Source organism: Anomalospiza imberbis, chromosome 15 (assembly GCF_031753505.1).
Source record: "Anomalospiza imberbis isolate Cuckoo-Finch-1a 21T00152 chromosome 15, ASM3175350v1, whole genome shotgun sequence".
NCBI lineage: Eukaryota > Metazoa > Chordata > Aves > Passeriformes > Viduidae > Anomalospiza > Anomalospiza imberbis.
This window is the reverse complement of record NC_089695.1, coordinates 8,201,264-8,228,839: the sequence shown is the minus strand read 5'-3', so window position 1 is coordinate 8,228,839 and position 27,576 is coordinate 8,201,264. Positions and strand designations below refer to the sequence as shown.

Below are 27,576 nucleotides of genomic sequence, written 5' to 3'. Positions count from 1 at the left end.
ACCACTAAATCCATGCAACAAACCAAACCCACCTAGGTGAGAGAAAGCCGATTCCAACAGCACTGAGCCGGGGGAATAAACTTTTAAGAATGTGTTAACACAGCTCACTGAATTATGCCTAAACCTTGTTCCTGCTTGACAAGAAGAATCAGCAGTTCACTGGAGATGTTAGACTGTACAATGGAGCCAAATTGGACCAATGTTGTTTACTTGACAAAGACTGATTCATAACTTATCCATGGATGATATTTTATATGGGATGAATCGCTCCCTGATGCTTCTGTGTTGGCACCAGGAAAAAGCTGCAGCATCACGGTGCCAGGCTAAAGGGGTGCAATTCCTGCCTCTCTGGTGACAGGAGCTTGCTGCAAGGCACACAGGCTAAATACCAAGGAGCAAAGTCACTATGCTGCATCATTGGCTAGGACCAATTCTGCAAACAAAACCCTAAAATTAAAAAATTACTCAGGGCAATCAACTGGAGACAACTGCTCTGCAGACAGACTTATTTGTGTGTTTTCAGTGACTGTGATTACTGCCCCTTTCTCCAGGGCTGTTTCACTCTAGGCCAGCAGAGTAGAAGTGCTGGGTCTCCACTTGCACCTTGCCCTGAAAAATTTAAAATGTGGTGATCACTCACTGATAGAGCTCAGCCAGTTCTCAGGTGAGGAGGTTTGGCACTGTGCTAAAGAGCAACACGTTTACTTCAAAGTGTATGATAGCACGTAATTACTCCATTCCTTGGAGCAATCCTTCTAAAAGATCCCTTAAACCACTCACAGAAACAACTCTGCTGGAAGATGCTCAGTGCATCTCCATATTCCTTATCCAAGCTCTGAACAACCAGTATCCTGAATAACCATGTATTCTACACAGGACTGAAATACAGAATGCCAGAATGGGTTGGGTTGGAAGGGACCTTGAAGCTCATCCAGTTCCAGCCCCTGCCATAGGCAGGAACACCTTCCACTATCCAGGTTGCTCCAAGCCCAGTCCAGCTTGGCCTTGAACATTCCCAGGGGTAGGGCAGCCACAGCTTCTCTGGGCAACCTGTGTCAGTGTCAGACAGTGAGCCTGGAGCACAACCAAGGACAGGGTGTCCCCACCATAGACCACTACAGGGAGCAAGAATAGCTGTGAACATCCCACCCAGTGTTCCTGCTCACCCCAGCCTGCAGAACAAGGGCAGGAACAAAGAAATTCTCATCAGCCAAAAGGCAACACGCTTACAACATTCCTCAATTTTTAGTTCTTTTCAAGGACTCTCAATTAAGCTGATGATACCTTTAACAGCCATACTTTTAACCTCTGAAATCTATCCCTGCAAGGAGAGGGGATGACTGAAAGCAGAAACCACAACTGTAAAAATGAGGGTACAACTCCAAGGTTTGTAAGTGTTCAATGACAGGGCAAAAGCAGATCATTAGCTGGGCCTCAGTGAAATTTCCATCTCTGCCTCCCAGGGCATCCTACTGCTCAGGTGCACTGTAGGCAGTACTAGAAAAACCAGAATTTAAAACCAGTCAGTATGACCCAGCAGCTCCAAGGAAATCTCAGCATAGATGTTAATGACTCCAGGAAATAATAGGTTTGCCAGCATCACAAAATCCTGTCTTAAGAACACTGCAAATTACTACAGTCTCACACTATGATTGTTGTTTTTAAATCTGTTGCAGATCTCCAAATGAAGGACACAATTCTGATTAAATGTCAAGTTCTTGATAGTGGGTTTTGATTTCAACTTTCTGCTGTTGTGAAAATACAATTCTAAAGCTCAGTAAAAATACTTTTAAGTATTGATTTTCTTTGTCAGACAACCAAATTAAAGTGAAAATCAGCTGCTTTCAAATTTAATTATAGGGGTTTCCCTTTCCTCTGAAAGACAGACAAGCCCTGCTGAAGGCAAAGAGTGTGATAAGATGAGCCCATGGCCTGTTCAGTCTGGCATTTCCTCTACAATTAATAACAGTAATTTTACCATGTATAACCAAAGACACATATTTAATGCATTTAGTATGGAAACACTGTTACAACTCAGCTCTTTGGGCCTCTAAGGCTGCAAAACACAGGTCACTCAAGACCAAAGCAGAGTACAACCAGCTGGGGAAAGGGGTTAAATATTAAAAACTCAAACAAAAGGTAGCCAAGGAGCATCTGGCAAAAAGGGCACAACCTGCAGCACTGACAGCCTGGACACAAACCAACTCCTCAGGTCACAGTTTAGAGCTCCCATAAAAAGTGAACATAAAATAGCCACAAGTGTTTGTGATTGCACATGAGCGTTTTAGAGCATATTTGCATGATTTGGAAATTACACTTCTGAACATATTTACAGCTTTTAATATTCCCTTTACTGTACATAATGTCCTATCAATAACTAAGTATATCTGTAAATTAAAAAGGTAATAAGGAAATAAATGTTAAATATGGGACATAATTACAAATATGGAACCCTGGAACAAATCCTCTGTATTTCACCTTGCTCATATATAATCAAAGTGTATTTAAACAAGAAAACATAAAGCAGTATTTTAAAAATCCCATAGTATTACATTATTTGAACTTCCATTTTATAGCCTTAAAAAAATATGCAAGAGAATTTATAAATACTGCAAATCCAGTAAGTAACCTCTGAGGTTACAGATACAGCAGTTGGAACATAGAAAATGCCAGGCTGAGTGAAGTCTGGACAAATTTACTCTGGCCCTTCTGCATACCCGATACTAAATTTTATTGCACATTAAACAACTCTTGTATTTTTGTCTCTCTGCTCACTTGCTGGGTAAGCCTGGAAGGATTCTGATGAATGCAGAAGATAATTCACAATAAATATGCTGTGGAAGACCAACTCCAGCTGAAAGTGTGTGGCACAGTCACACAGACACTGTGATTTCAGTTCAACTCAGTAACATTTTGAGTGAGTGATACACATGAAGAAAGGCAGACTTCAAAAGGAAAACTTTCCACAGCTTTAAAATATGCTCTCATGCCAAACACTAAAATTTATTTTCTTTAGTAACGTTGAGCATTGTTTGCATAGAGCCTGCTCTGGAGGAGAGCCAGTTTCTGGGTAGTGGAGGGCATGGTTTTTCTTGGGCACACAGTGCACAAAGGAGGTTGCTTTGTGCTGGAAGGGAGCTGCTGACAGAAACGTCTCTTCCTTTCATAACCGCAGTTAAATGCCCTGCCAGGAAGGGAGGAACGGAAAACAGATCTTCAGCCACCTTACCCAAGCTGTGGAAAAGAGTGTGATGAGACAGAGAAAACAAGAATACACAGCTTGCCAAATATAGCAGGAGTTAACGTGACAGTAGGAAAGTCAGCACTGGAAGGTTCTTCAATTCTATCTACAGGAGATTAAGACATCAGTAGTATTGTACTCCAGAGCAGGTTGTGGAGATAGCAGCTTCCCTCAAACACACAATTACTTCATTACAAAGAGTGAAAAGGGCTTAGTTCTATTTTAGGGTGGCTTAATATAAAACACTTGTGATCTGTGGAAGGAGAGATGACAAAAATATATCCGTGTCAGATGACTCTAGCTTTTCTCATGGCCAAAATCTCTTCTATAAAATGGAACTCAAGTGCACCAAATCCCTTAAAAAGCTGTTACACAGACTATCCCTACAGACAATGTGTCTCTCTGTTGTTTCCCTGGAATTTGACAAGAAAATAGACTACTTCATCTACACCAAGATATTTGTACCTAGTCTGATCACACCAAATGAGTGTTATCACCTGCGTCACAAAATGGAACAAATGCCCTGGAGAAATCACTGCCATTCAAGACATCCCAAGAGAACCAGCTGGCTGGTTTTAGACTTGATAATACCCAAAGCTACAGTGTTAAACATTCCTGAGTCATAACCAAGGTCTTGGTTCTGACTGAAAACTGCTCTCCACTGCCAGCCTCTCATTTCAAGTACTTTAAAAGAGTCGTGCCTCATCTGCTGTTAGGATTTGACATGCATTATGGAGAGACAAAAAAGTGACTCACCTGGTATTTTGGGCATTGTTCTTTTGGATCAGAGAATGAGGAGGATGAATTGATTGAACTATCCAAGGAAGAAGAGCTGTCCCCTCCAGGCTTTAGTTGGCAACATTTCCCAAAAACTCTCACTTGAGCATCACTGCAGAGTTTCTGAAATAAAGACAACACATGTGACACACTAAGACCCACAACCTGAAATGACTGTTAGTATCATTGTACTTACCTGTTTAAGTAAGATATTTAACAGCTGAAAGGCTTATGCCCCAGGAAACAGGTAATAACAATATATAACCATATCTCTTGCAGCCTGGCTGTCCAAAGGAAAGCTGAGCTCTTTTACTTCCAATTAGCAAGAAGCCAACAGGTCACTACAACTCCATCTTCTTAAGTAGACTTTTTTAGACCCAGGATTAGGAGAGAGGCTGGTACCAAAGCATTTAAAGGAAGGATGGCAATGTCCACCTTACTCCCTGTGCCTGCCGGAGTGGAGATGACACAGGAGTGGAGCAGCTCACAATTAATTATCAAGCAAGAATAACACAGAATTCAGGAGATTCATGTTACAAGGGCAAGTGGAGAGTAAAGATCCTGTCTTCCACAGATCTCTCCCTAACTGTGTCTAAGCCCCCTAGTCTTTCTCAAGAGTGGCACAGAGATGACACATTCCTTATGTTTTCTGTATGAGGGAATTGTGAGGTGGAAAATGGACAATGCTGAGAAACACAGTGTTACAGAGAAGGCAGAAAAGATTTGCAAAATTATGGAGAATCAATCCAAAAGGTAAATTCTGATAGAGATTCAGACAGGAAGCAGAGCAGAGAAGAGAGTTTAGAGGGCCCAGATGGAGCTGGAACTGATGTACGGGATGGGCAGGATCTGTGTCCACTCTACACACAGAGAATTTTCAGTCACTGGCATGGGAGATGCTTCACTATGTTTCACTCACTATTTAAAAGCATTTGTAATTCCCCTTGAGAATCCCAGCAGCATCCCGAGCAGAATCAGCATCCACCAAGTTAATGCAGTTTACACAGCATTGGCGTTGCCAACCCTCTTCACCTAAAGATCTCAATGTATTTTTCACACACTCGTTACACTTCAGCACACCCCCGTAAGGTTGGCATTATTTACATCTCCTGGTAGGCAGCACTAGGAGACAGAAATAGTCCCCACTGCTCAAAATTCCACACTAACTCTGCCCTAAGACTTCCTTAATTACCATTTCCTACACAATCACCAAACCAGTAAGAGCAAGCTGGAAGCAAACCCCGCTGAAAGTAAGGTTTAAGGGACAAATGGGAACACAGAAGTGCTGTTATATATCGCAGCTTCATCTCTGGACTCACAGCTCCTTGCCACAAGCTTCCCCTTCATCCAAAAACATGGCCATGTCTCAATTCTTAAGGAAAAGGCATTAAGAAAACTGTGAAACAGCCAAGGCACACATTAGTAACTCCAAGATTGCTCAATAATTAGCAATAGCTGTTGGAAAAAAATGACTGGCCTTACTGCTGTGGAGGGATGGGAGTCTCCATGCCTCTGTCCTAGGTTGTCCACATCACTTTTTTAGGGACAGGTGACTTAAATTTGGCCCTAACTGTGGGTGAGATTTAGCAAAGCAGCAGCAAATAGCCAGGATTATAAAGCCCCATGTGGCAGCCTTCACTGCTGCTCCCTCAGAGAGCTGCTGCCACAGAAAGCCTCAAGGAAAAATGTGCAGAGAAATTAGTAACTCCGAGGCAGAGGGGAGGGCAGCGTTCACTTTCCCCCAGCCCTGTCAGCTTTCCTGACACACAGCAGTGTCCTCTCCTTTCGACACAGTGGAGAGCTCCTTGAAATCCTGCAATATGTAAATTTGCTAATGGCTACTGAGGATCTGTGGCTTGAGCACAGTGCACAATGGCTGGAACATGTGAACGATCATCATATGACTTCAGTAGGAGCTCGTGAACTAGAATTGCATTTTATCTCTGACACAAACAACAATGTCCTAGGCTAGGCAAGCATCATGTGATAAAACCACATACAATCCACAGGGTTACAGCAGCTTTTGCAGGCAAACCACATTTCAGCTTGCATTTTCCATCAGATGTTGAAAGTTCCTTCTAAAATGTTACAATTATAACTAAGCTTCCTTGAGACTGTAGAAATGCATTTAGTGACTTTAACAGAGAAAAATTCTGTGCATTAAAAAGAATAGGCTGAGTTTGCAAATCAATTACTTTTACATAATTTTTTTCTCATTATCACTGCATTCTTCTGCACAGCAGCTTTTCCCAGATCCACTGGGTGGTCGGGTAACTTGCAGTAATAGTTGCCTAATTTAAACAGCAAACCAGGAAAATGGCCGGCTGGTCTTTGCAGTGAAGTTTAATGAACCAAAACTCCTGCAAGGAGTCTTTAAATGAGGTGAGAATCTTTCAGCTCCCACTTTTCAGAACCTTGTGAACAGTAAATCCCTCCTAAAATGCAGATCACTGATGAATTTTGGTGTTTTCTCTTTCACAAAATTAGCATGTGTTTAAGACGAACTCCTTGACAATGAGATCAAGTACTTGCAGTGACCCTCTCCCCTGCAATTTCTGACTTCAAATGTCAATGAAATTTTAGATCCTACAAATCTCAAGATATTATCCATCAAAGGAGTGGGATTACTTGCATCCCCATGTAATATTCCAAAGATGTTCAAGCCAGGTTTCCAAAAATAAAAAAGTAACCTAATTATTTAAGAACTGTACAAGGGAATGTTTCAAAGCTGTGAATTTTCTTCCCAATTAGACATAGTTGCATCAAATCCAATCCCTGGGCAGGGTGGTGCTGGAGTGCTCTGAAATGCCCATTTTTGCTGGAGAGCAGAACATCTGCTGGAAGGATGCCGCCGGCAGCTCCACTCCTGGCTGCCACCCTGCTCTCCCTGCTGGGGTCACACTCTGTTCTCTCCCTGCCAGCTCACTGCAGATACCACCCAGCTCCAAAGACTTCTGGCAGTCCCAGTTCTGACATTAGAGGTCATCGTTTGCTGAAAGTCTTGGAGACCTATCAGGTAGCTCTGAAGAAAAAGTAAAATGTCTTTATAGGGTACAGGGTACAAAGTCGTTTTCTTCCTCAGTTCCTCTTCTGGAGTCTCTTTTCTCCACATCTGTCAGCAGAGACTTTTAACTCTTTGACACAAATTCTCTATTCTCACAGCAAGTGGGAAAAACATGCCCAGTGCTGTGAATAGGAAGAGGAATTTCTGCTGGCCAGGTTTTGCTTTGGGGATAACAAGAAAGTTGAAAGGAGCCTGGTGTGTTGAACTAAATCAAAGTCTGTGTAGGTGTGTTAGGGCTGTGAGTGAGTGACAGAAGGGAAAAGAAATGTCATCGTATGCTTTACTCTTTTTTACCTCTGCAACAGCAGGTGCTCAAATACCACTGTGCTGGCAGTAACAGAGAAATCTCTATTTCCAAGCAAAGTTGCTACTCTTCAAGAGCTCTGTTCCTCATTTTCAAAACAGGCTTTCCAGAATTAAAAAAAAAAATCAAAACAGATAAATTAACTCTTTTGCTGTATTAATATGAGTTGGTCTGTATGTGCAATGAAATGTATGCATCCACCTATCACATGGGAGTAACCTGAACAGGCACTCATTCCTCCCCTTCAAGTGCTCATGTAAAAATCCAGGTATCTTTCTTAAAATGCAGCTGCCAAATGCTGCAATCTTCATTTCTACAGTTGTCGAGTTCCTCTGTTACTCAGAGGTCAGTGAAAGAAGCCAAAACAACCCCGTGCTCCCTTACTCCACTAGTATTTTTCCATGTCTGTTTAGAGAGAATAAGCTGAGCTAAGAAGGTGGGACTTGATCTCCGTGCTTACAGCTTTATCCATCTGCTCCGCTTCACTCACTGAAACCTGTCCTGAGAGCCAGACAGAGTCCAGAGTCTCCATTTCACACAACTCACCTAAAAGCAAAAAGCTCACTATCCAATTACTAATCCCTCAAAGCAATTTGCTGTTCAACATTTATCCAGTGCTGAAGTATATTAGAACACGTGGCTAATCCTGGCTTGTTTCAAACAGCATGCCATTTCTCTACTTTGGGATAAATGTGACATTCAGAGTAAAAGAAATTGCTGCTGAAGGAGATCAAGTATCATATGACCTTTTACTGAAATTATTCAAAGATAAAGAAAACTAGTGGAAGAGGTGAACTTTCCATTCTCCAAATTGAACTTCACTATTGCACCTCTACATCTCAAATTCTGCACCCCAGGTCTCTCATTTCTTCAGAAAACCAAAACAAATGCGATTTCTGAAAACTTTCTTCTGCCTCTATGTCCTGGCTACAAGTCACTGCCCTTCTCCAATTCCTTGTCTTTCCCCTTTCCTACCACATACCCAAACTCTAGATCTCTGCTCAGCACGGTGCAGTTTGGGTCCTTCCTTTTTTTCCTCCCTTCTCTTCCTCATGCTCCCTTGACAACCCTCCTTCCTCCCTGAACTTAAACCTTCCTCTAGGCTGATCTTTAAACTTAGGAAATCTTTCAGCTCTTACATGTCCCATCAGCACCTCTCTCCAGCCAGATCCCCAGTGTTAACCACTCTCTTGTCATAAATCCCCACTCGACAAAACAGAAAGGAAAATGAGCATTAGAATGAGACAGTTAATCCCTGTCTCTGAACTCACTTTGCCTGCTCCAAGGAAGCCATGATCCAAGGTTCCCCTTTTCAGCTTCTTCTTTACTTCACTCCCCACTCCTCCCTCGTGGCACCATTCCTGTGGCATCCTTATCCCAATCAATTACCAGCCCTTGAAGGCAAACTCCTCATACTTCAGCTGGCCTTTGCACAGTGGCAGTTATGGGGACATAATTCCTGCACCACACAGTAAAACACAAGCCAGCCTTAGCGTGAGCTGAGTATGGATGCAGTGTCAAGGTTGGGAAGCCAAGCAAGCACAGGCAAAGGCAGAGCTGAGGCTGACAGCCCAGCACTGGCTGGGCCACCTGGCTGCTGCACCTTAAGCAGGAAAAGGAGCTGCTTGTTGTGCTTGTTTGAAATTCAAAGGAGGCCTGGTGCCACAGTTTTTTGGGGAGCACACCTGTGTTCACACACAGCTCCTGGCTCGGGAACTCAGTATAGCCCACAGCACAGGGAGGAGAGCGGGGCTGATGGCACCTGGGAGCAGACAGCAGGAGAGGAGGTGTCAGAGCAAAAGGAGCAGACGAGCACAGAACAGAGTCTAACAGCAGAAACCAGTCATAGGTTGTGACATTATCACCTGCACACCAAGTAACAGAGTCTCATTAGAAATGAGATACTTACTGCTATAAGGAATAAAAAAAATAACTCTCTAGAGGAGACAGTGGCTCAAACCCACAAGCTTGGGTTCTTTGGAGAAAGAACCAAAGAACCCCCACAGAAGTTCTCTGATACCCAAAAATCCAAGGGATGTGGATGCTTGGGTGGGGACAGAGGCTGTTCAGTAAAGCCACCAGTAATGCCTCTTCCTCATGCCACACGCTGCCACACGCTGCCCTGGTACATTCAGCGTGCAAATGGCTGTTCTGATGCATTTGCTCATGACCTAGTGCCACAGGGCTGGAAGGGGCAGCAACTCTCCTTCTGGGATACCCTGGCAGAACTCAGACACACAATTTTCTGATGCTCCGGAGACAGCAGCCTTTCCCCTCTGCTTCCAGAGCCCAGCTGATCAATAGCCCATCCCCTGGAAAGCTGGGGAAGGACCTCTCCTGCTTAGCACCAAAAAAGGTATAGGACTCACAAAGGGGATCTCTCTGCCTCCCACATGGACGTGCCCACAGCTGCCTGAGGCAGATCTCCGCCTGGCACAGCCTTGGGCCAACATTCCCGGTGTTGGGAATGGCCCCAGCCCTCCTCCTCCTCCATCACCAGGCTGCTGCTCAGCTCCCCTCACCAAGTTTAACTCTAGCGAGGCTGGGGGAATCATGATTTCTCCCGAGCAATTAAAATATTCTCATGGCCACGCTGCAAACTCTTGACTGCCTTCAGCGTCCTGCTGTGCAAAACTCTCCACAAATACTTGTCTACTTAATATTTACCTTTACTGAAGTCATGAAGAGGCTGAATTAATATCCAATGAAAACAAAAGGTCCTTCTTTGTGTTATAGCCACATTTCCCTCACGGGTAAGATAAACCTAGTAATGCTTTACTAATGAGAGCCCATCTTGGTGTGAGCACAAACTCAGCAGTTTTCACTGATCAAAAACGCACAGCTTACTGTTTTATGTCTTGAAACATCTGTGTCTGAAAACATTTTCTCTTAAATTTTATGACCACACTCTCCCTCACAGAATTCAAATGCCTGAGCCATGTTCAACCTCAGCCCACCACACACAACTTTTAACATATATAAAGATTATACATATAAAACAGACCAAAATACATCTCACCTTGCTGCAGGCATACAACTCTTAAATTATAATTGCTTTCATGTCTGATAAACAGCAGAAAATGGGAACTGAAGAGCACAGCACCATAAAGCAAAGTGAAACCCTCTTGATTCTCTGTGTTAGACTGCTCTGACTTGAACCAGAACACTCTGGCCACTGCCAGCCACTCTTGCAAATGTCTCCCCGGTGTTATTTGTAATCCAGAGGTGTAAGTCCCATTAGGAAATGGGGGGTGAGGGGGAAGAGATGCAGAAAGCCTTGCACAAAAAGTGGGGTGCTGAACAGATACCCTTTCAGAACAGAGAGTGCCCAGCCCACACATAGCTGGCTGCAAAAGGGCAAGAGTGCCTTGGAATGTGCTTAGAGCCAAGATCTGGCTTTGTATAGGCAGGGTGTGTCTTTGCTAATGAAAACCATGATAAAGAGCCCGAGAAAGGAACAATGCAATTCCTCGAAAATGGCCAGTACATCCTGCTCACGGCACAAACCCACATTGAGCTCAGATCAAGCCCAGCCGAAGACTCTCCTGCACGTTTTCACCTGCAAACTTTTGTTTTATGAGAAAAGTTTTGCCTGACGTGACATTATCTGAATGCTGGAGTAAGCTGGTACATGGCAAGCAAATGTTTCAATATATCCACTTTCAAAGGATCCTAATACTATGAAAAACAAATGTATCAAGTTCCTACAGATGACTTCTGGGTATTTCAAATGTCCTGGAAAGAGTTTTCCTCCACTAGTCTCTCATGGAGATGATGACTACAGCTGTTTCCCTCCCCTTTAGCAAAGAAAAAGGGAAGATTAATATGGAACCATATCAGCTCCATTATCAGCCATTTATCCTGTTGCTGTTGAGATGCCACAGCCAATGAGCTTTCTGAAGTAACCCAAAACAGTGAAGTTTGCAAGTTCAGTGGGCAAGTACACAACTATCTTAAAGAGGTTTTAGACTTTCAAGAAATTAATTTAAATCTGGCAAGAGGATTTATACTGTAAGTTATTTTTATTAATGAAGTAACAGTGGTAAGTACAGCCAGCAATTCATACCAATAAACCACTTCTAAAGATCTCCTGACTTTAAAAACCTGTTTTCCTGGCAAGAACATCAGGAAGAACAGGAACTAATAGAACCATTCTAAGAGGTTTACATAAAAAAGAAAGATGCATTTTTTAACATTTGTGAAACTTGTTTATTTCACAAATTCTCTATAAAAACTAGGAAACTGGGCTCTTGATTCATGGCTATAAAAGCACTGGAGTAAGCAATGGAGAAGCCTGGAAGTTCGTGCCTGGTAAGACACAGACTCCAGAGGTTTGGATATTGGACACAACACTTGAGACCAAGGTTAAGAGCACCAGGCTGGCAACAGGCTGGAAGAGTTTGGAAAGCTGGATGAAAAATCTTCTTGCTGTACTCCAATACCCAACAGGAAAACCAGGGCTTGGGAGTAATGTGTTATTTTGTGTATTCCTGCTTACAGAAGGACCTGCAGAAGTCCTATAGGTAAAAGCAACTGGAATCATTAATTTCAAGTCACACCGTGCTTTCTGCTTGCAGAGCTTAAAATTATTTGTGAATGTTTTTAGAAATGGTGAAAAGGAAGCTCAAAGCAGTGAAATAAGTTGTCCAGCCTCACACCATCATTTTCAGTAGCACTATGTGCAGAAATTAATCTTCTATCCAGAGCCCTTAGAAGGAAGTATCCTCATCTGACCGCATCCATTTCAGTTTCAATTAATAGATTACCACACAAATCATGCCAAAAGGAAAAACAAGAGTTTTCAAGTAACTTTGCATGAAAAAAAACTGTCAGCAAAGCATACAAACAACAATTGACAAAGTTAAGCAAACAGAACACAAGTGGACACAGGGCTGGGGAGACCTTCTGATTAAGAATGCAGACCCCACCATGACACAAAACTAGATCACTAAATCCCAGTTCAGGCTCTGTTTCAACCCCCAGCATTGCTTGCTGCAACCCCAAGAAGGAAGCCTTCTCACTGAAAGAGCAGAAAGTAGATAAATCCCAGAATAAAGAGATCACTATAGTATTTAAAGCTGGTAAGAGCTGAAACCTGAATAATTTGCAACTTAGCAGGCATTTAAATCCAGCCCTGCATATAACCAACATTTAAATGCCAATGTGAATAAAACAGAACATATGCAATTTATCAACTTGGCCATTTGAAAAAATACAACTATAAACATGTAAATTAACAAAATACTCACCGACACTGAAACATCCTCTATTTTTCTTTTAGCACTGGAATCAAATAAGACATTCCGTCCTCTTCTTTCACAGTCCTGATACACGATCAGTCGGATCTGGCTTGGGTCAAACTCCGGCAGAGGCCAGCTTTAATTGAAAAAGAAAAGAGCAGAAGGATCAATTACCACAACTCTTTATTACACTGCTCTTTTTACATTACCTGTATATACAATTTGATTAAAACAGAGTCCAGCAAATTCAATGCCATTTCATCAAACTCTTTGATCCTGTAGCCAGAACTACGGCCTTTGTTTTCTTTTCTTTCCCCTACATGTGCCAAATTACACTGTCATTAACTGCACCATTCCTCTACAACTGCACAAAATGATGTGTGCAGCATTAATAGATCTTGTGCTCTGTCTTGTGATGTTTTCAAGTTCCAGCTATCTAAAATCAACGTCACAGAACTCAGCTTTTGTGTTTAAAGACACAAAAAAACCCCAAGATGAATAATCACAGGGTGGTTTGAGAGAATCACCTGGTTCTCTCCACATAAGCCACTGTGACTCAAGGGCATGGTCAGCAAACCACACAAAACAGTCCTAACGCACCTATTCCCAAACTGATTTCCAAGGGAAGCAGCTTTCCTGAAGCCTCAGAACCTTCCCTAGTGTCACTAATTCAGAGAAGGTCTCAAAGGGAGAACTTGCAGGGATCAGGTGTGGAAACCATTCCGTAAACTTCTCTTTAAGGGTGTTTTGTAGTCACCATATTGAATTTTCACTTTAAAAAACCAGCCATCACTCTAAAGCCCAGCAAGCATTGTCATCTTTTGGCTTGGGAATCCATTTTCACTGACACCATCTCAATTCTTGGAAGATAGGAAACAAGATACCTGCTGTATCCATGAAACCACCAGGGATTATCTTTCAGCTGGTTTACAAGCCATTTCCTAGATCAAGTGAAATTCTGTCTTCCTTATTATTGGCTTTTAGGCAAGCAGTGTTAGCATGAACTTCAAGAAGCCAGAAACAAGGCACTGGAACTTTCCAAACATTAATGAAGGATACAGATTCCCAGTCTACAATAATCTGTACATGCATTTCAGCAAAACAACACCCATAACATGGGTTAAACCTGACATGTTAGACTCCAAGACAACAGTAAAATTTCCTCTCTAACTCAGCACCCAAAGGGTTTCTTGCTCTGTACCCACATTTTATGTGACCAACAAGTTCTGTAACAGCAGAAAATCCATTTGATCACCAAAGCCATCATCACCTATCAGAAGCTTTTAAGGCTCCTCAGTATAGATACACAAGTTTTACAGCTAGTGTAGTCCCAGTGAGGTGAAACTAAGCACCAAGACACAGTTATACATTCTCCTGAGATGGAATCTATTTCCTAATCTGCCCATCCCCATCATTTAGCAACAAGAGAGAAAAACAGAAGCTGCAGAGAAGATGGTGTGTAACAAATGTCCAAATCAACTTATTACAAGAGAGAAAACCTTGAGCAACTTCAGCTGAAATAACTTCATGTCTGGATTTGGGGGCAAAGAGCCACGTACACTCTCATTTGGGCACCTAAAGCCAAGTGTTACCTGCAGCATGAAATGCCCACATGAAATGCAGATACCAAACTGAGCAAATTCGGTACCAAAACCCAAGCACAGTGACAAACTCAGAGCCAAGCTTACACTTACTGGAGACTCTCCTAATTAGCCCCATCTTGCATTTCAGAAAATGTAAGAAAAAGCCCCTAGTTTGACATATGCCTGGGGTATTACCAATTGAGAGGCACAAAAGGCACTAAAGCTGGGGATGGCAACTGCTAAGAGCTTGACTTTGGCTAGAAGTGAGGAGGACCACTGGATAAACTGGCTTCCTGGAGGAACAGCCTCCATATATTAAAGTGAAAACAGTGGAAGTCCAGAAACAAACATTTTTTCCAGTTAGGCCAAGGTGGTTCCTATAAAGAAACTGTGTGACAATAACAATGTCTTGCTTGCCAAAAGGGTGCTATTGCTTGCTCCACCCTTGCAATGCGTTTGAATTTCCTTCACATCAGACAAAAGCATGTCTTCCATTACCTAGTACGTTTGATATTTGACTTTGAAATTACTGGCAAAGAAGGCAATAGCTGTTCCAGATCTTAGGAAAGTCTACTTATAAAAAGCTCCAAGAGCAGATTACACACTAAGAAGAGAGAAAGCTAAATATAAAACTCTTGCTGTATTCAGAAACATATTTGATGAAAGTAACAAGAACTTGTTTACTTCTCAGCTTCTTCACATGACATTTTAACTTTCTCTAGACAAGCATTTAGTAGCTATTATCCATCATAATTTGTGATAATTCCAAAGAAGCGCTATCTCTGTTACATAATAGCATCCTTAAGCACATTTCAGCCTTGCAAAAACATTCCCTGGCAATAGCAGGCCACTTCCCAAACCAGAAGAGCCTTTTAGAGAGCTGGGGGAAAGTTCATTCAGACAGACAGTAAACAGAAGGCAGCCTGGCACCTCCAGCTCACCCCCACCAGTGAGGGGGAAGCAGGACACAGAGCTCTGCTTTTGTTGTTAGCAGATTTAAAATACCGTTAAGCTTGATATCTGAATAGATTATCCCCAGAAACATAAAATTCCTGCATGCAAGAGGCATTCTCAAAACAAATACAACAGGGCAGCACTCCAGCGCTCCTCTTCAGGCAGACGAAAACTGACCTAGATCTTCTGAATATAATTAGTTCTGTTTATAAACGGAAACTAACTTTGACATTTAACTGATGTTTTCTTAAGATTCCTACAGGAAAACCAGGAGACATAGAATCAAATGTTCTAACAATGATAATGAAAGGTGAGTCTCCATTTCCTACACTGCTCTGGAAATGACAGTTTCTTAATGAGGACTTTTTCCCGCATGACCTATCTGCCACTCTTTGATCTTTCCTTGAAACTTATTAGATCTAAAGAAAAACCCCAAAATGAACCAAGGGCAAAAAAACCCCAAGAAAACCCCAAATACCTTTCACCAGTAGAAGTGTTTGTGATTTTGTCACACAGTGCTGTGAGATTGGGCACAGAGCAAGAGAAAAATTGGTGACAAATTCCTTCTGAGCAGGACTCTGCTCCTGTGGAGATCTCCACTACACAACTGGGGATTGCTCTAGAATGAGATGTTCAAAAATACCTATATGGAGTGGAAATCCGTTGACATATAAATACTGTATGGGATGTTTTAGAAACAAAACCCAGCTCTCACACCACGACAGACTGGTTGAGGTTGGAAGGGTCTTCTGGAGGGCATCTGATTCAATGCCCCTGCACAGACACTCACACAAGTACAGAGTGCAAAAGAAAAGGAATTATTTGGGAGAGAAAGGGAAAATTTCCTATGATTAATGATGGAATTATTAGAAACTAGCAACAATGAGACCAAGATCTGAAAAATGGTATTTTAATGCATATTCACACTTAAGCCCTACTGTTGTTCAGCTCTTCCCTTTTTTCATCTTTTCTGCTTTTCTGCCTTTTTTTACCTTCGGTCACCAGGAATATTACCTGTAGCTTACAAATCCATTTCATGCCTCCTGACACCTCTACTGTAGAGTTTCATAGCAATCCAGAATTCCAACTGCTCTCTAAGGATGAATTTGCTTGTGTTCCTGGAGTTTACTACCACCATCAATGTTTCTCAGCAAGAACTGAATGGCTGTAAATTGGTATTATTTCACTCTGTGCAAGTTTTAATAGATGACACAACAGACACAGAAATCCTTTGTTACCACTCCAACAATTAAAATACAGTATTTTCCCCTGTAATTGAATCCTAGTACATTCCTTCCTCCTCATTCCCACCTAAAACATGAACAACACTTCTTCATTACATTAAAGGTTTAGCTTAGTATTATCTTCCCTCCTGGCTGAGACTACTTTTAAAACTGTTTATATTAACATGGCTTAGATAGTATCTGGTTACCTTTTAATAAAAACAGATACTTTAGAAATCTAAAGTAAAGCAACTGAAGCAAAATTATCAAGATATTAAGCAGGTAAGAACTGGAAAAGAGTTTTCTAAAAAGTAAGGCTGCTCATAACCAGAATAGGACTAAACATGTAAAAAGTAAGTTGAAACTATCAGTCAAACTATTGTTTTCCTACATCATGTTACCCATAGTTATAAAAATTGCCTGGTGATGAATCACTTGGAACTATTTTTAAATGCATCTACGCAAATGATATTTATAGTTTATGCTAGCTTATCTGTTCTGCATGGTTTACATGTTAGCACCTTTTTAAAGGGTGACAGGAACAGCCCGGCAGAGCAGACGGGCCCACCTTGTCCCATGCTCCCCTCGCAGGCTCTGGCAGAAGGTAACATCTTCCTTCACTCCTGCTAGATGAGCATCAGAACAGAGGCACAGGGATTCCAGAGCTTATCTCCAGCACCTGTGGCTGATTCTCCAGGTATTATCTTTGCTGCAGCAGTGCTTAGACCCAGACAACTTCTACTACACAAGCCTTTGACAGAGGCTGCATCTGCCATGAAGAGCTAACATTGTAAATATGAGACTGTTCCACTGAGTGCACTGGGATTTCAGATTATCTCCACGTTCCATGGAGATGTACAGCCACATCAAAGCACACTCACCTGTACCTACACAGCCCAGTATATGGGATCCTGCAGTTACTTTGCTACAGGGAAGGGTGATCAAGTCCAGAACGAAGTCCAACCATCCTATCATACTCCCCTCAGCCCTGAGATGACTTTTCCAACCAGGAATGCCCTTCTCCTGCCCAAATGCCTCTGCGGATTACTATTACCTCTTACTAGATTTTTTCTTTTGGCTTTGAGAAGATACAACAAAAATTGAGAATACAGGATTAATGGGGAGGGTCTTGTACATACTTTAATACCTTCCTACTGTATTTCAGTAACTCACTTATTATTTGACCATTACTGCACAAAACAGCTGCACAGACCATTCTGAAATATCACAACTAATTCGGAAACAATGAAAACAGAACTGTAATGTGTATTAATGATGCCTACAGCTTTGGAAGACCATCTCCTCTTAGAGGCATGGGCAGGTTATTTATTTCTTTAAAAACAGCACCTGAAACACAAAAGAACTTACTCAGGATTCACAAGACAAGGATGATCCAGGCTGCATGGCTGATTTGCAAAGCTGGCATTTCAAGAGAGAGATTCTGTTTAAGTGCTGGTGACATAACACAACCATAAGGCTGCAAGGAGGAAGAAAGTTCCCTAAAGTAGAGAAACTACGGGGCCTATACTTAGAAAAAAAATTGCAAGACATTTGTCTTTACAAGAGCTGAGGTCATGTCAGGGCTGTGTGACTGTGGTGGTGAGCACTTGCTGATTCTGCAGAGAAAAGCAGCGTTGGTGCCTCGGCCAGGGCAGGCAGGGAGCCCTGGAGGCTGGATTGCGAAGGAGCTCGCCCAGCGCCCCGGGTGACGCTGCCCTCTGCCACGGTGACCTCAGCTGGGCTTTCACAGAAGTCACAGGACCTGGGTTCTGGGTAGCATGGAAGAACAGACAGACGGTGGATCATCTCAGGGACAAGTACCCTTGACTGCCTGCAGTGGTGACATGTTTCAGGTTTGTCCCATGGAAATAATGTTTCTTTCAAATACAAAAGCCCCCTGCTTTTCACCTCTTGAAAGAGGGTGACATGTCCACAGGCACTGCAGCACTGTGGAGGTCAGCTCCCTGCTCCATCTCTAAGTCAGTCTCATTATTTACCAGCTTAGCAATCCTCACCTGGAATAGATGCACTTCTTGAGCTCCAGGAAACTTGTGCTGCTTATACTAAGTACATATTGTACACCAGGAACAAAGTACATCAGCCAGGTATTTCACAGGTACAACAAACTTGGACCTGAACTTCAACTGCCTGCCAAGCCCCTTGGCTCTGTCCAATTCTTTATCTGTATATGAAGCTGACTTTAGTTTGTTTTCTTTTATTCTCCCTTCTAATGAGAGTCACTTGACTCTCATTAAGATACCTAATTTATACTCTAAAGTCTAATACGTGAGCCAGATGCTTTTCCACAAGCGAAAACACATAACATTGACAGGTTAGGTGCAGCCTAGTCAACACAGTAATCATAATCTGGACTATTACACTGAAAATAAATGGGAGGGAAGATTTTCTTAAAGCTGTGTAGTACGTTGAATAACTTCGCAATTCACACACCTTGCAGAATTTACAATCACCGTTAATAATTTCATAAAATATTTTTGGGACTACTTCACTTATGCCATTTCAAAAAGTACCTGTTCAGGTTTTAGCTGATTTAGGTACATGTATGCATGCAAATATAGGCATATACACACACACAAGTTTCATGCTCTCTTGAAATATTTTTAATTAAAAGCAGACACAAATGAGACACAGCTCCTTTCAGGTAAATTCACTAGCACTGAACAAAATTACATTATTCAAGCAGAGTGCACTTCCCTTTGCAAAGTTACAAGACAGAACCAATTCAGGCAAAAAAAAAATTTGCATCCTTTTAGCATAAAATTATAGTGAGAATCATAAAAAAAAAATCTCTAGAGGATTCACATCTCTGGAAAAGAAATACTTTCATCACAGGGAAAATAATAAGCTTTCAAATAATCAAAATTATCTCAAGAACTGTGCAGTGACCATACCTGGGAAGCATCTTTGTCCCCCGAGCAGTTCCACTTTTCAAAATCCCTATAAACTCCTGTTGTGCCTGGCTGCCAACTCAGGTTAATAATAGCAATGAGCCATATTCATCCAAAACCACAAGACTGTCAGGTGACATATCAAGAGGTCTGAATTTAACTCAAACAAAAGACTCTCCATGCTGCAATGCAAAGCCTTAATCCTAGCAACAGGAGCACAGAAACCACCTTAAGGACAGCAGTGTCGGGGTTTGCACCCGGCCGCGTTTGCGCTGCCCCGGAGTTTCATAACCCAAATCCTGCCCCACAGTTCTGCACAGCCTGGGATTTCTGCTCGAGGAAAGAGCGCCCGTCTTCTCCGCTCCTTCGTCTCTTCCAGCGCTTGCTGCAGAGACGACCGGCGTCATTCGGGGGGAGCCAAGCGCTGCCCTGTCAGTGCCATCCACCCGCCGGCTGTCCGCCACCGCGCTCCCGGCTCGGGCTCATGACCCGCGGCCGCCGGGGGGAACTCAGCCCGCTCGGCGAGGAACGGGGGGGCGAAGCAGGGCGGCCTCCTCGGCGGCGGCACCCGCAGCCCTCACAGCGCCGGGAGCGGCGCGGTGCTGCCGGCGGAGGCCGGGCGCGCGGGTGGCCGAGCCCGCGCTGACAGCCATCATGTGACACAGCTGTCACCGCGGGCCACCCGCGGCCGCCGGCCCCGGCGGCACCCCGCGCTCCGGGCCTCCCTCCGCAGCGGCTCGGAGCGCTCCTGCAGGCAGGGGCTCGGCGGGGAAGGGGAACGACGAGCCCCCGGCCGCCCCCGCTCGCTGCTGCCTCTGCGGCGCGACTCCCGCATTCCGCCCGGTGCCGCTCCCCCTCCCCGCTCCGAACAAAGGGCGCACTGTGCGCTCAGCGAGGGCTCATTAATATTACACGGCAAGGAGCGGGCATATGCAAGATAACTGGATGGCCACAGACGGGAAAAAAATTAAATACTCCAAATAATGCGCTGAAAGAAAACCCGACCAAGCCTGGTGGCTGTAAACAAGGTTACTGACTGTGCTCCGGCGGTAACCCGGGTCATGCTAGCAAGGGTACCCAGACATCACAACAGCAAAGTGCGTTTTAACAAACATCAAATAGCAAAGAACTGTTTGACAAGCTTTTATCGCTAAACTGTGGGGGAGGAACGAGACAGACAGGGAAGTGAAGAAGGAATTGGGCGTTCAAAAATGCGATGCACACTTAAAGCCACCTAGTCTTGTCACAGGCATCGGTGGGGCTAATCACTCGTACTACTAATTCTGTATGATCTTCAGGTAAAACTCAGGTAATACGTGATGTTAGAAGGCTACAGCATCATAGTTCCTACTTTGTGTTTTTCCCCCCAGTGTCTGAAAACCTACAAGTTTTGCCAATATTTTAAATACATAAGCGGCAAAAATAGATTTATCATCAGGATCTCCCGTTCCACTGCATCCCACAACCCAATGATACTGATGGTTCCCCTGTATCACAGAGTGGCTGAACTGGTGCACCTGTTCAGGGACTTTCATTCCAAGACCATACAATGCCAAGAGGACAAATGTTGCTGGTCCTTTGGAATGGATTCCAAAGCAGAACACAAAGCTCCCTGTTCTGCCACACATCTCATGGGTTAAGCTCAGGGAGAAATCCTTAATCTCTTGCCACTACAATGGTTTTGTTGCCGTTTTATAGGATGGTAATATTTTTATGTTTGGTGCTGGACAAGTATTTTGACATAAAAGCAGCAAACTAAAGAGAGATAAAACCATTATCTTTTGTTACCATGCTTTACAGGAAGTTTCTCATTTAGAAATGAAGAATTGAGGCCCTGATGCCACAAACGCATACGTTATAGACTTGGCTTTTCATATATGACTAGTGCTAGGGAATTCAGTGGAATTACTCACATGAGCAAAACTGGGCATGTGCTGGTTACAAGATCCTGCCTTTACAGCTTAAAATGCCAAACTTTAGGAGACAAAAGCAGTAAAATCTGACCATTCCTAGCTACCTTCTTTATCTAGTGAAGGAATGTGCAGTGCACAGTAACTTCCTTTACCTGTGTGGCAAAGGCACCACTCTCTAAAGGTTACTGATGTCAAAAGTGACCTTTTTTTCTTAGATATGCAATGCTGAGAAGTGCCTCGTATTATGTAAACATTTATTTACAGGAGTAACATCTAAGGTTTCCATTTTACATCAGGGTAACCTGATGCGTATTAAAAGAAGTGCTTTGAAAGCTGACCCAGCCTCCATCCAACAACTGACCAGGAAAAATACTGGAAGGAATTTCTCTGCAAATAGACACAGACTCAAATTGTACAGAGAGTAAACAGTGCTATCAGTGAATATTTATTGCTTAAGGAAGGAATTCAGATATTCAATGTTTGTTTATACACACTGCCACCACTCCCATATCCAAGAAAACACGGGAGCATCTTTAACATGAGATTTGCACCATCCTCTTTAGGTGTATATCCAGGCCTCTCTTTGAAAGGGTGAAGGCTTTCCTTTTTTTTGTGTCTAAAATTTGAGTTTGAAAAACGAAACTGGCAATATTACTCGGCTTCAGAAAAACACTCAAGCTCAAAAAACTGAAGTTATCAATCTCCTGCAATAGCCCATCACCAGCCAGGGAGATATTTCAGTATGCATGCACATCCACCCAGCTGCAGATGGGAAAGATGTGGGTGATGGTGCTCAACCACATCCAGCAGCCCAGAGCCCAGTGGACCCTCTGCAGACCCCCATGCCCAGCTGGGGGGGGACATGTTCTGAAACACACAGAAACCAAAACAACCCTCAAAACCAAACAGCACCAAAAATAACCACTTCCTTCACTGCAGACAAAGGCATTTCTGAAGACACTTAAAACCAATGCAAAGGCTCATATGCACCTTTTGAGTATAAATAATCTGATTTTAAACCAAGCAGACAACAGAGTTTGCTCCAACCACAGGCTAGAGTAATGAAATAATTAATTTTCGGTCTTCACTGCCTTAACAAGTTTTTTCAGTCTTTCCTCTAAAGAAAGGCTTCCCTCACACATGTTGTAAACGCACACAACAAAGAGCCAGTGAGTGAGCCAAGAAATATTTATTACTTAGTAATGTACGAAGGTAGGAGCTGGAAGCCACACTAGATGAAAAGAAAGAAAACGAATTAGGATCCTATTTGAAATCTGACTAGAAATACTTGGATACCATTTTTCTACAAAATACTTGCCTTAGTAGGATTGCCACTGAGCTAGACTTCTAAAAAAATGTGCTTTCTGTGCATTTTTGTATCCCTGCAAAAACAAAAAAAATTCTCACTGCTGGAGAGGAAGAGTGCAGATGTTAAAGCATGAACCTTCCATACATACCTGGAGCATGTACACAAACCTGCACACACAAACATAAGCCCAGCCAAAGGTCAGCAAGAGCCCAAAGAGAAAAATCACTGCAAGCAGCCCCCTGGAGTTTCAAAACCTGAGCCCTCTATTCTTTAAAAGAAACCAGATTGTTAAATGCTGAAAAAAGTGCCTTTGATATGAGATTAAAAAAACAAATCAGCAAGTTTATAAACTCTTCATACACAGGATTCTCACTACCAGCACAAGGTCTCATGACTGGAATAAACTGTCTCTACCAGCATTGTAAAGGAGCATCAGCAACTACAAATCTGCCTATGAGCACTCTTGGAGGGTAAGACATGAAACAATTATCTCTTTTAAGAACCTGGAGACCTCAGCAGATTGCCTATCTACTGCTGTAATTTTTCACATCCTGATAAAAATGCTGAAAATAACAATAACTATCAAAGTGAAAATCTGATGCATGGTTAGGCTACTGAAACATTGGTATTCAATTTGTATCGCATTTCCAGTTGCAATCTAGTATAAAACACCAAACAAACCTCCATAATACCAACTGGTACTGCAAGACAACAGGGCATTTTCCTCCTGCCAAACAGTTATTTTATTGTGCACACTCGGATGTGCAGAGCAGACTCTTCTGCTGTAGCTAGTAAAAATTAAGTGTAAATAGCTGAGTGTTGTGTGTATTTAATGAAAAGTTGGGGAGAAAAAAAGTTCCATTACAAATTGCTTTTGATGAACACAGTTGGAAATAGCATAGTTGTTGGAAATAAAGACTCTGCTAAAATCACCCAGAATTATGTAATGCAGCAGAGGAGGGTTATGGGGGGCAGTCTGTGTTCCCTTCTTTGTGCCGTGCAGCTCTGGAGATGTCACGAGAGGTTCAACAATCCTTAAATCCACACACAAAACTAACCTGACAAAATCAAGCTCACAAGCTCGGATTTATCAACTGCAAAGTCTGCTTAGGGAACTTAATGGTAAATTGATGCTTTTTATTTTGGAAACTGTGAATATCAATAGATGAGATAATGAAAAGACAAACAAGAGTCAAGGTTGACTGCAAGACCTTTCTGGTCATGAAAATGAAGACATCTTAGAGGAATCACTAAGGCTCCACTATTGTTATCAACACCAATATTAATAATAATAAAAAACCCTTGAAAGATTCCTGATGGAATAAGGGTACTTTGGTTGAATACTTCTAACATTTTCAATTTTTTAATAGACAAATATTGAATTTTCTGTATTTATCTTCAGCTTAAATTGTCTTTAAGGCTTTTATTTTCAAGCACGTCTCAGAAACCATAAGGACTATGGCAGTTTTATTCTTTTGCACTGCTGAAAACTGAGATTTTCAATATATTACTTCAGGAGACATTAAAAGAAAAGCTGCAAGGTGCATAACCGAACTGCCGGTGTGCTCTAGCTGTGCCTGACATGTCAGCTGATTCTTGCACCAAGCAAACACATCTAAATAAGCTCTTTTTTTAAATCAGACAGATACATCTAAAAATAAATACGTTTTTAAAGGCTAAAAGACTAGCATGTAAACAGCTGCAATTTTTTTATGTCATGCTTTTTAACCTGTGAGCTGTACCAGGGTGGGTGATGCTGTGCCAAGGGTACCAGGATATAGTGGGTCCCTGCCAGGGCATCAGCCCAGAGCCTGCTTTTTCACCTTGAAACCCCCTGGCCTGGCTGCAGGTAGCCAGGATACCTCCAGCCTGGAGATGCCACTCCATGCAGTGCCCAAACCACTGGTACCTCCAGTGCCAGCACATGACAGCCACCAAACCTCTGGCTGCAGGCACTGCACCTGCTGCACAGCCCTGCGCGCGACCCGCGAGCCTCTGCTGTGTCGGGGTGCAGGGAGACATCTGCTTGTGCTGATTAAAACATCCTGCAGTACTCGTTTTGTGAGTTTTATAAGGGGAAAAAATATGGTCTTGGTGGTGAAAGTCATCCAGCGCAGGCAAGGCAGCATGGGGCTTGGAGCATTCCTTGGCAGTAAGCCACGGTCCTGTAATTGATTAAGGTGGCTGCAGTTGTGACCGAGTGATAATTGAGAGCCTAATAAATCTCCACACAAGTATTTGTCACTCAGAGATGGAAAGCAATTGTTATGGACCTTCATAACAAGCCACAAGTGGTAAAATTACAGCTAATATTAAAAATACCAAGAAAGCCCACAGATCACTCCCAACTTCCTTGCCCAACGTTCCCATTCTCAGTTAAATTTCCAGGAGTGTCAAATAGACAAGGCTTTCAGGCTTTAAGCTAAATCATCCCCAGCACAAACTCAAATCACTCCAATTCCTCAAGATTATGTTGAGAACTCCCTGGTCTTCCTTCCCCCTACCCCAGATCTCATTTATCTGCATAGGCAGCATTGCTTTAGCCGAGGTCTACATTGCTATTCTTTTCTCTGGGAAAAAAAAAAAAAAAAGAAAAAGAAAAAAAAAAAAAAGGCAGATCCACAGCTGTTCGGGGTTGCTTGGAAAAGGAGGAAGACAGAGGTAAGTAGTTATTCTCCAAAGATTCACAGGGATCAGTGCCTGAACAGCATTTTACTCTGTCCCTCATGTGACTTTAATTAGGTGTTGATTCACTCAGTCATGAGACACAAGGAAAAAGGGCTGCAAGCCCCAACGTCAAAGTAATGCCTGTTCTGCCAGTTTCTGTATTAGCAAAGCACAAAGGGGACATCCAGTTCTGAGAAGCAAAACTTGTGTTTTCTTGCCCATAAACCAATCCATCACATCATTTCAACCTTTCCATGTCGAAAAAAAAAGGAAAAAAAGACACATGTATTATTTCAGAGAAAGATGCTTGTGAATTCCCTGATTATTCTCGCCTGTAAGAGCCAGGACCAGTGCATATGTCCACAGGGTGAGGTCCCTGGCCAGGCTCTGAAGCCCTGAGAGCAGAGTGTCTCCTTCCATCTGGTAATCCTGGTCCAAGCTGCTTCAGGATATCAGGGTTCCTTCTAGGGTTTGTTTGTTTGCTTTTGGAAAAAGAATACAAGCTATTTTTCTGTGGCTTTATTCCTGTTGTTAAGTGAATTTCTTGGCCTCCTTAGCACCAAAAAGCTTTTCTGTTATGGGGTCTGGTTTCCATAGCAACAGGCTTTAAAAATATCAAAGAAATTTTCAGGACATGGTAAACCAATTTCACAAACTGTGTATGTTTGTACTAAGTTCAAACAAGGTTTGACGTAGGGATAATCCCAAGATGCTGCTCTCAGCCCAAAGCCCGGGGGTGTAGAGGACTACAGCGAACTTCAGCTTGCTATGTTACCAGGTCATTTATCAAGACAGTCACATAAAAGTAATAGATGATGATCATTTTTCCCATGCAGGTGACATTTAAGCTCAATATGTCACTGAAATGCATTAAATGCCAAAAGCTTTTTTCCTGACAAATACAACCCCCTAAACCTTTGATTTTAAACATCGTGTGTTTGTAGTCTCATCCTCCTCGTTCATGTAGATTTCACAACTTACTTAAAACAAATGCCTAGTGCTAGACACATCAGTGGGTTCACTGGGAGCAGTCAAACCACTTCCAGACTTACAGCACATGCCCAAGCACAGCGCTGACTCAGCCTTATTGCCCCCATCAGCTCTCACCAGAACCCCATCTCAGTTACACAGGAACAACTGCAAACTAAAGACAGAGGATGATTATACAAGCAAGTATAAGAAATTCATACCTATGGAATGAAATCCCAGGCTGCCCTATCTGTCTGTGATGCTCATTAATATCAACACCCCACAAGTCCTAATGATTGATACTCCCCATGAATCAACAACTGCCTGACACCAGTGTTGTCACTTGCCATCTAAGCATCCTCCAATACCTTCAAATGTCTGATGTGGCCCAATTCTGCAATCTTTCTGCACACAAAGTGGTTACCTGCTGCCATAAACCCAGATGACTTTGACCCATCCCTTTAGTTAACCCTCAAAACCCCTAAATGTCAAGTACATTGCATTTCAAAACTATTGCCAGGCTCTGAACCAGAAACAATTAGGAATGATTTCAGAGATCTGCCAAATAACACTACTGAATATTTAGATGAACTGGGTCTATCCCACAGCTGCTTTTCAGGAGGGAAGACTTTTCCAACTTGGCTCCAATCCATGCACTGAACATCCCTCCCTTACTGGCTCCACAAGTCAAACAGGCCCCTATTTAACTTGCAAAAGGGATGAGATCTTGATTTGCGCAGAGATTGCAAGAGCCCCAAGACTACTGTGAGGAACCTAGACTGCTTAATTCTCCAAGGCAAGAATCATGCTGCTCAACTGTTTTCCAAATTAAGCATGTAAAGGTGACCTGAAACTATTTCAGGTAGATTTATATAGAGCAGACACTAAAGACATTGGTTGACTTCACTTTTATGTAACTCATAAGGACATGAGGACAAATAAAAATCAGATGTTTGAACAAGCCACAACTTCATTCATATTGGAAAAAAATATATAGACTATCAGAATATTGGAGCAGCCTGGCACCTTCAAGCAAATGCACCTTAACTGTGAGGTCTTAAATGCTTTGATTACCCAAAGCAGAAGAACATATAAAAATGAATTTAGCTATCAGTTAAGGCCTGCTCAACCTTTAAACCAAGCTTAACAAAGTGCTCTACTGGGTTTGCTCCATTGTGCTTTGCTCACTGCTGCAAGGAGCTCTGTACCCTCAGGCTTTCTGCCATCCCCTTCAGTTTTCTAAGTCTCATTACATGCTCAAGGTTTTGGGTTTCCAAGAATGGTAGGAATGGAAAATACAGGATAGGACTGGCCACTGCCCAAGCTCTTCAATACAATCATCCATCTAAAGGGATTTTCCACAGCAGAAAGACTGAACTGGTCAAGTATTACTGAGAGCCCCACATGACAGATACATGGCAGC

The 27,576-nt window shown here is 42.7% G+C and overlaps 1 protein-coding gene across 4 annotated transcripts in view; it reads right to left on the bottom strand.

The window, feature by feature from the left end:
• FNIP1 (folliculin interacting protein 1) overlaps window positions 1–27,576 on the bottom strand; it is a 64,630-nt gene that overhangs the window by 24,805 nt on the left and 12,249 nt on the right. For 3 of the 4 annotated variants that reach the window (XM_068205718.1, XM_068205722.1, XM_068205719.1), the window contains exons 2-3: window positions 12,636–12,762; window positions 3,998–4,141 (exon numbers count right to left, since the gene is read on the bottom strand). In XM_068205718.1, the coding sequence (XP_068061819.1) occupies window positions 3,998–4,141; window positions 12,636–12,762 (271 nt within the window). Of the gene's footprint in view, window positions 1–3,997; window positions 4,142–12,635; window positions 12,763–19,298; window positions 19,689–27,576 lie in introns of those variants that run through there. The other variant, XM_068205721.1, reaches the window with a different exon arrangement.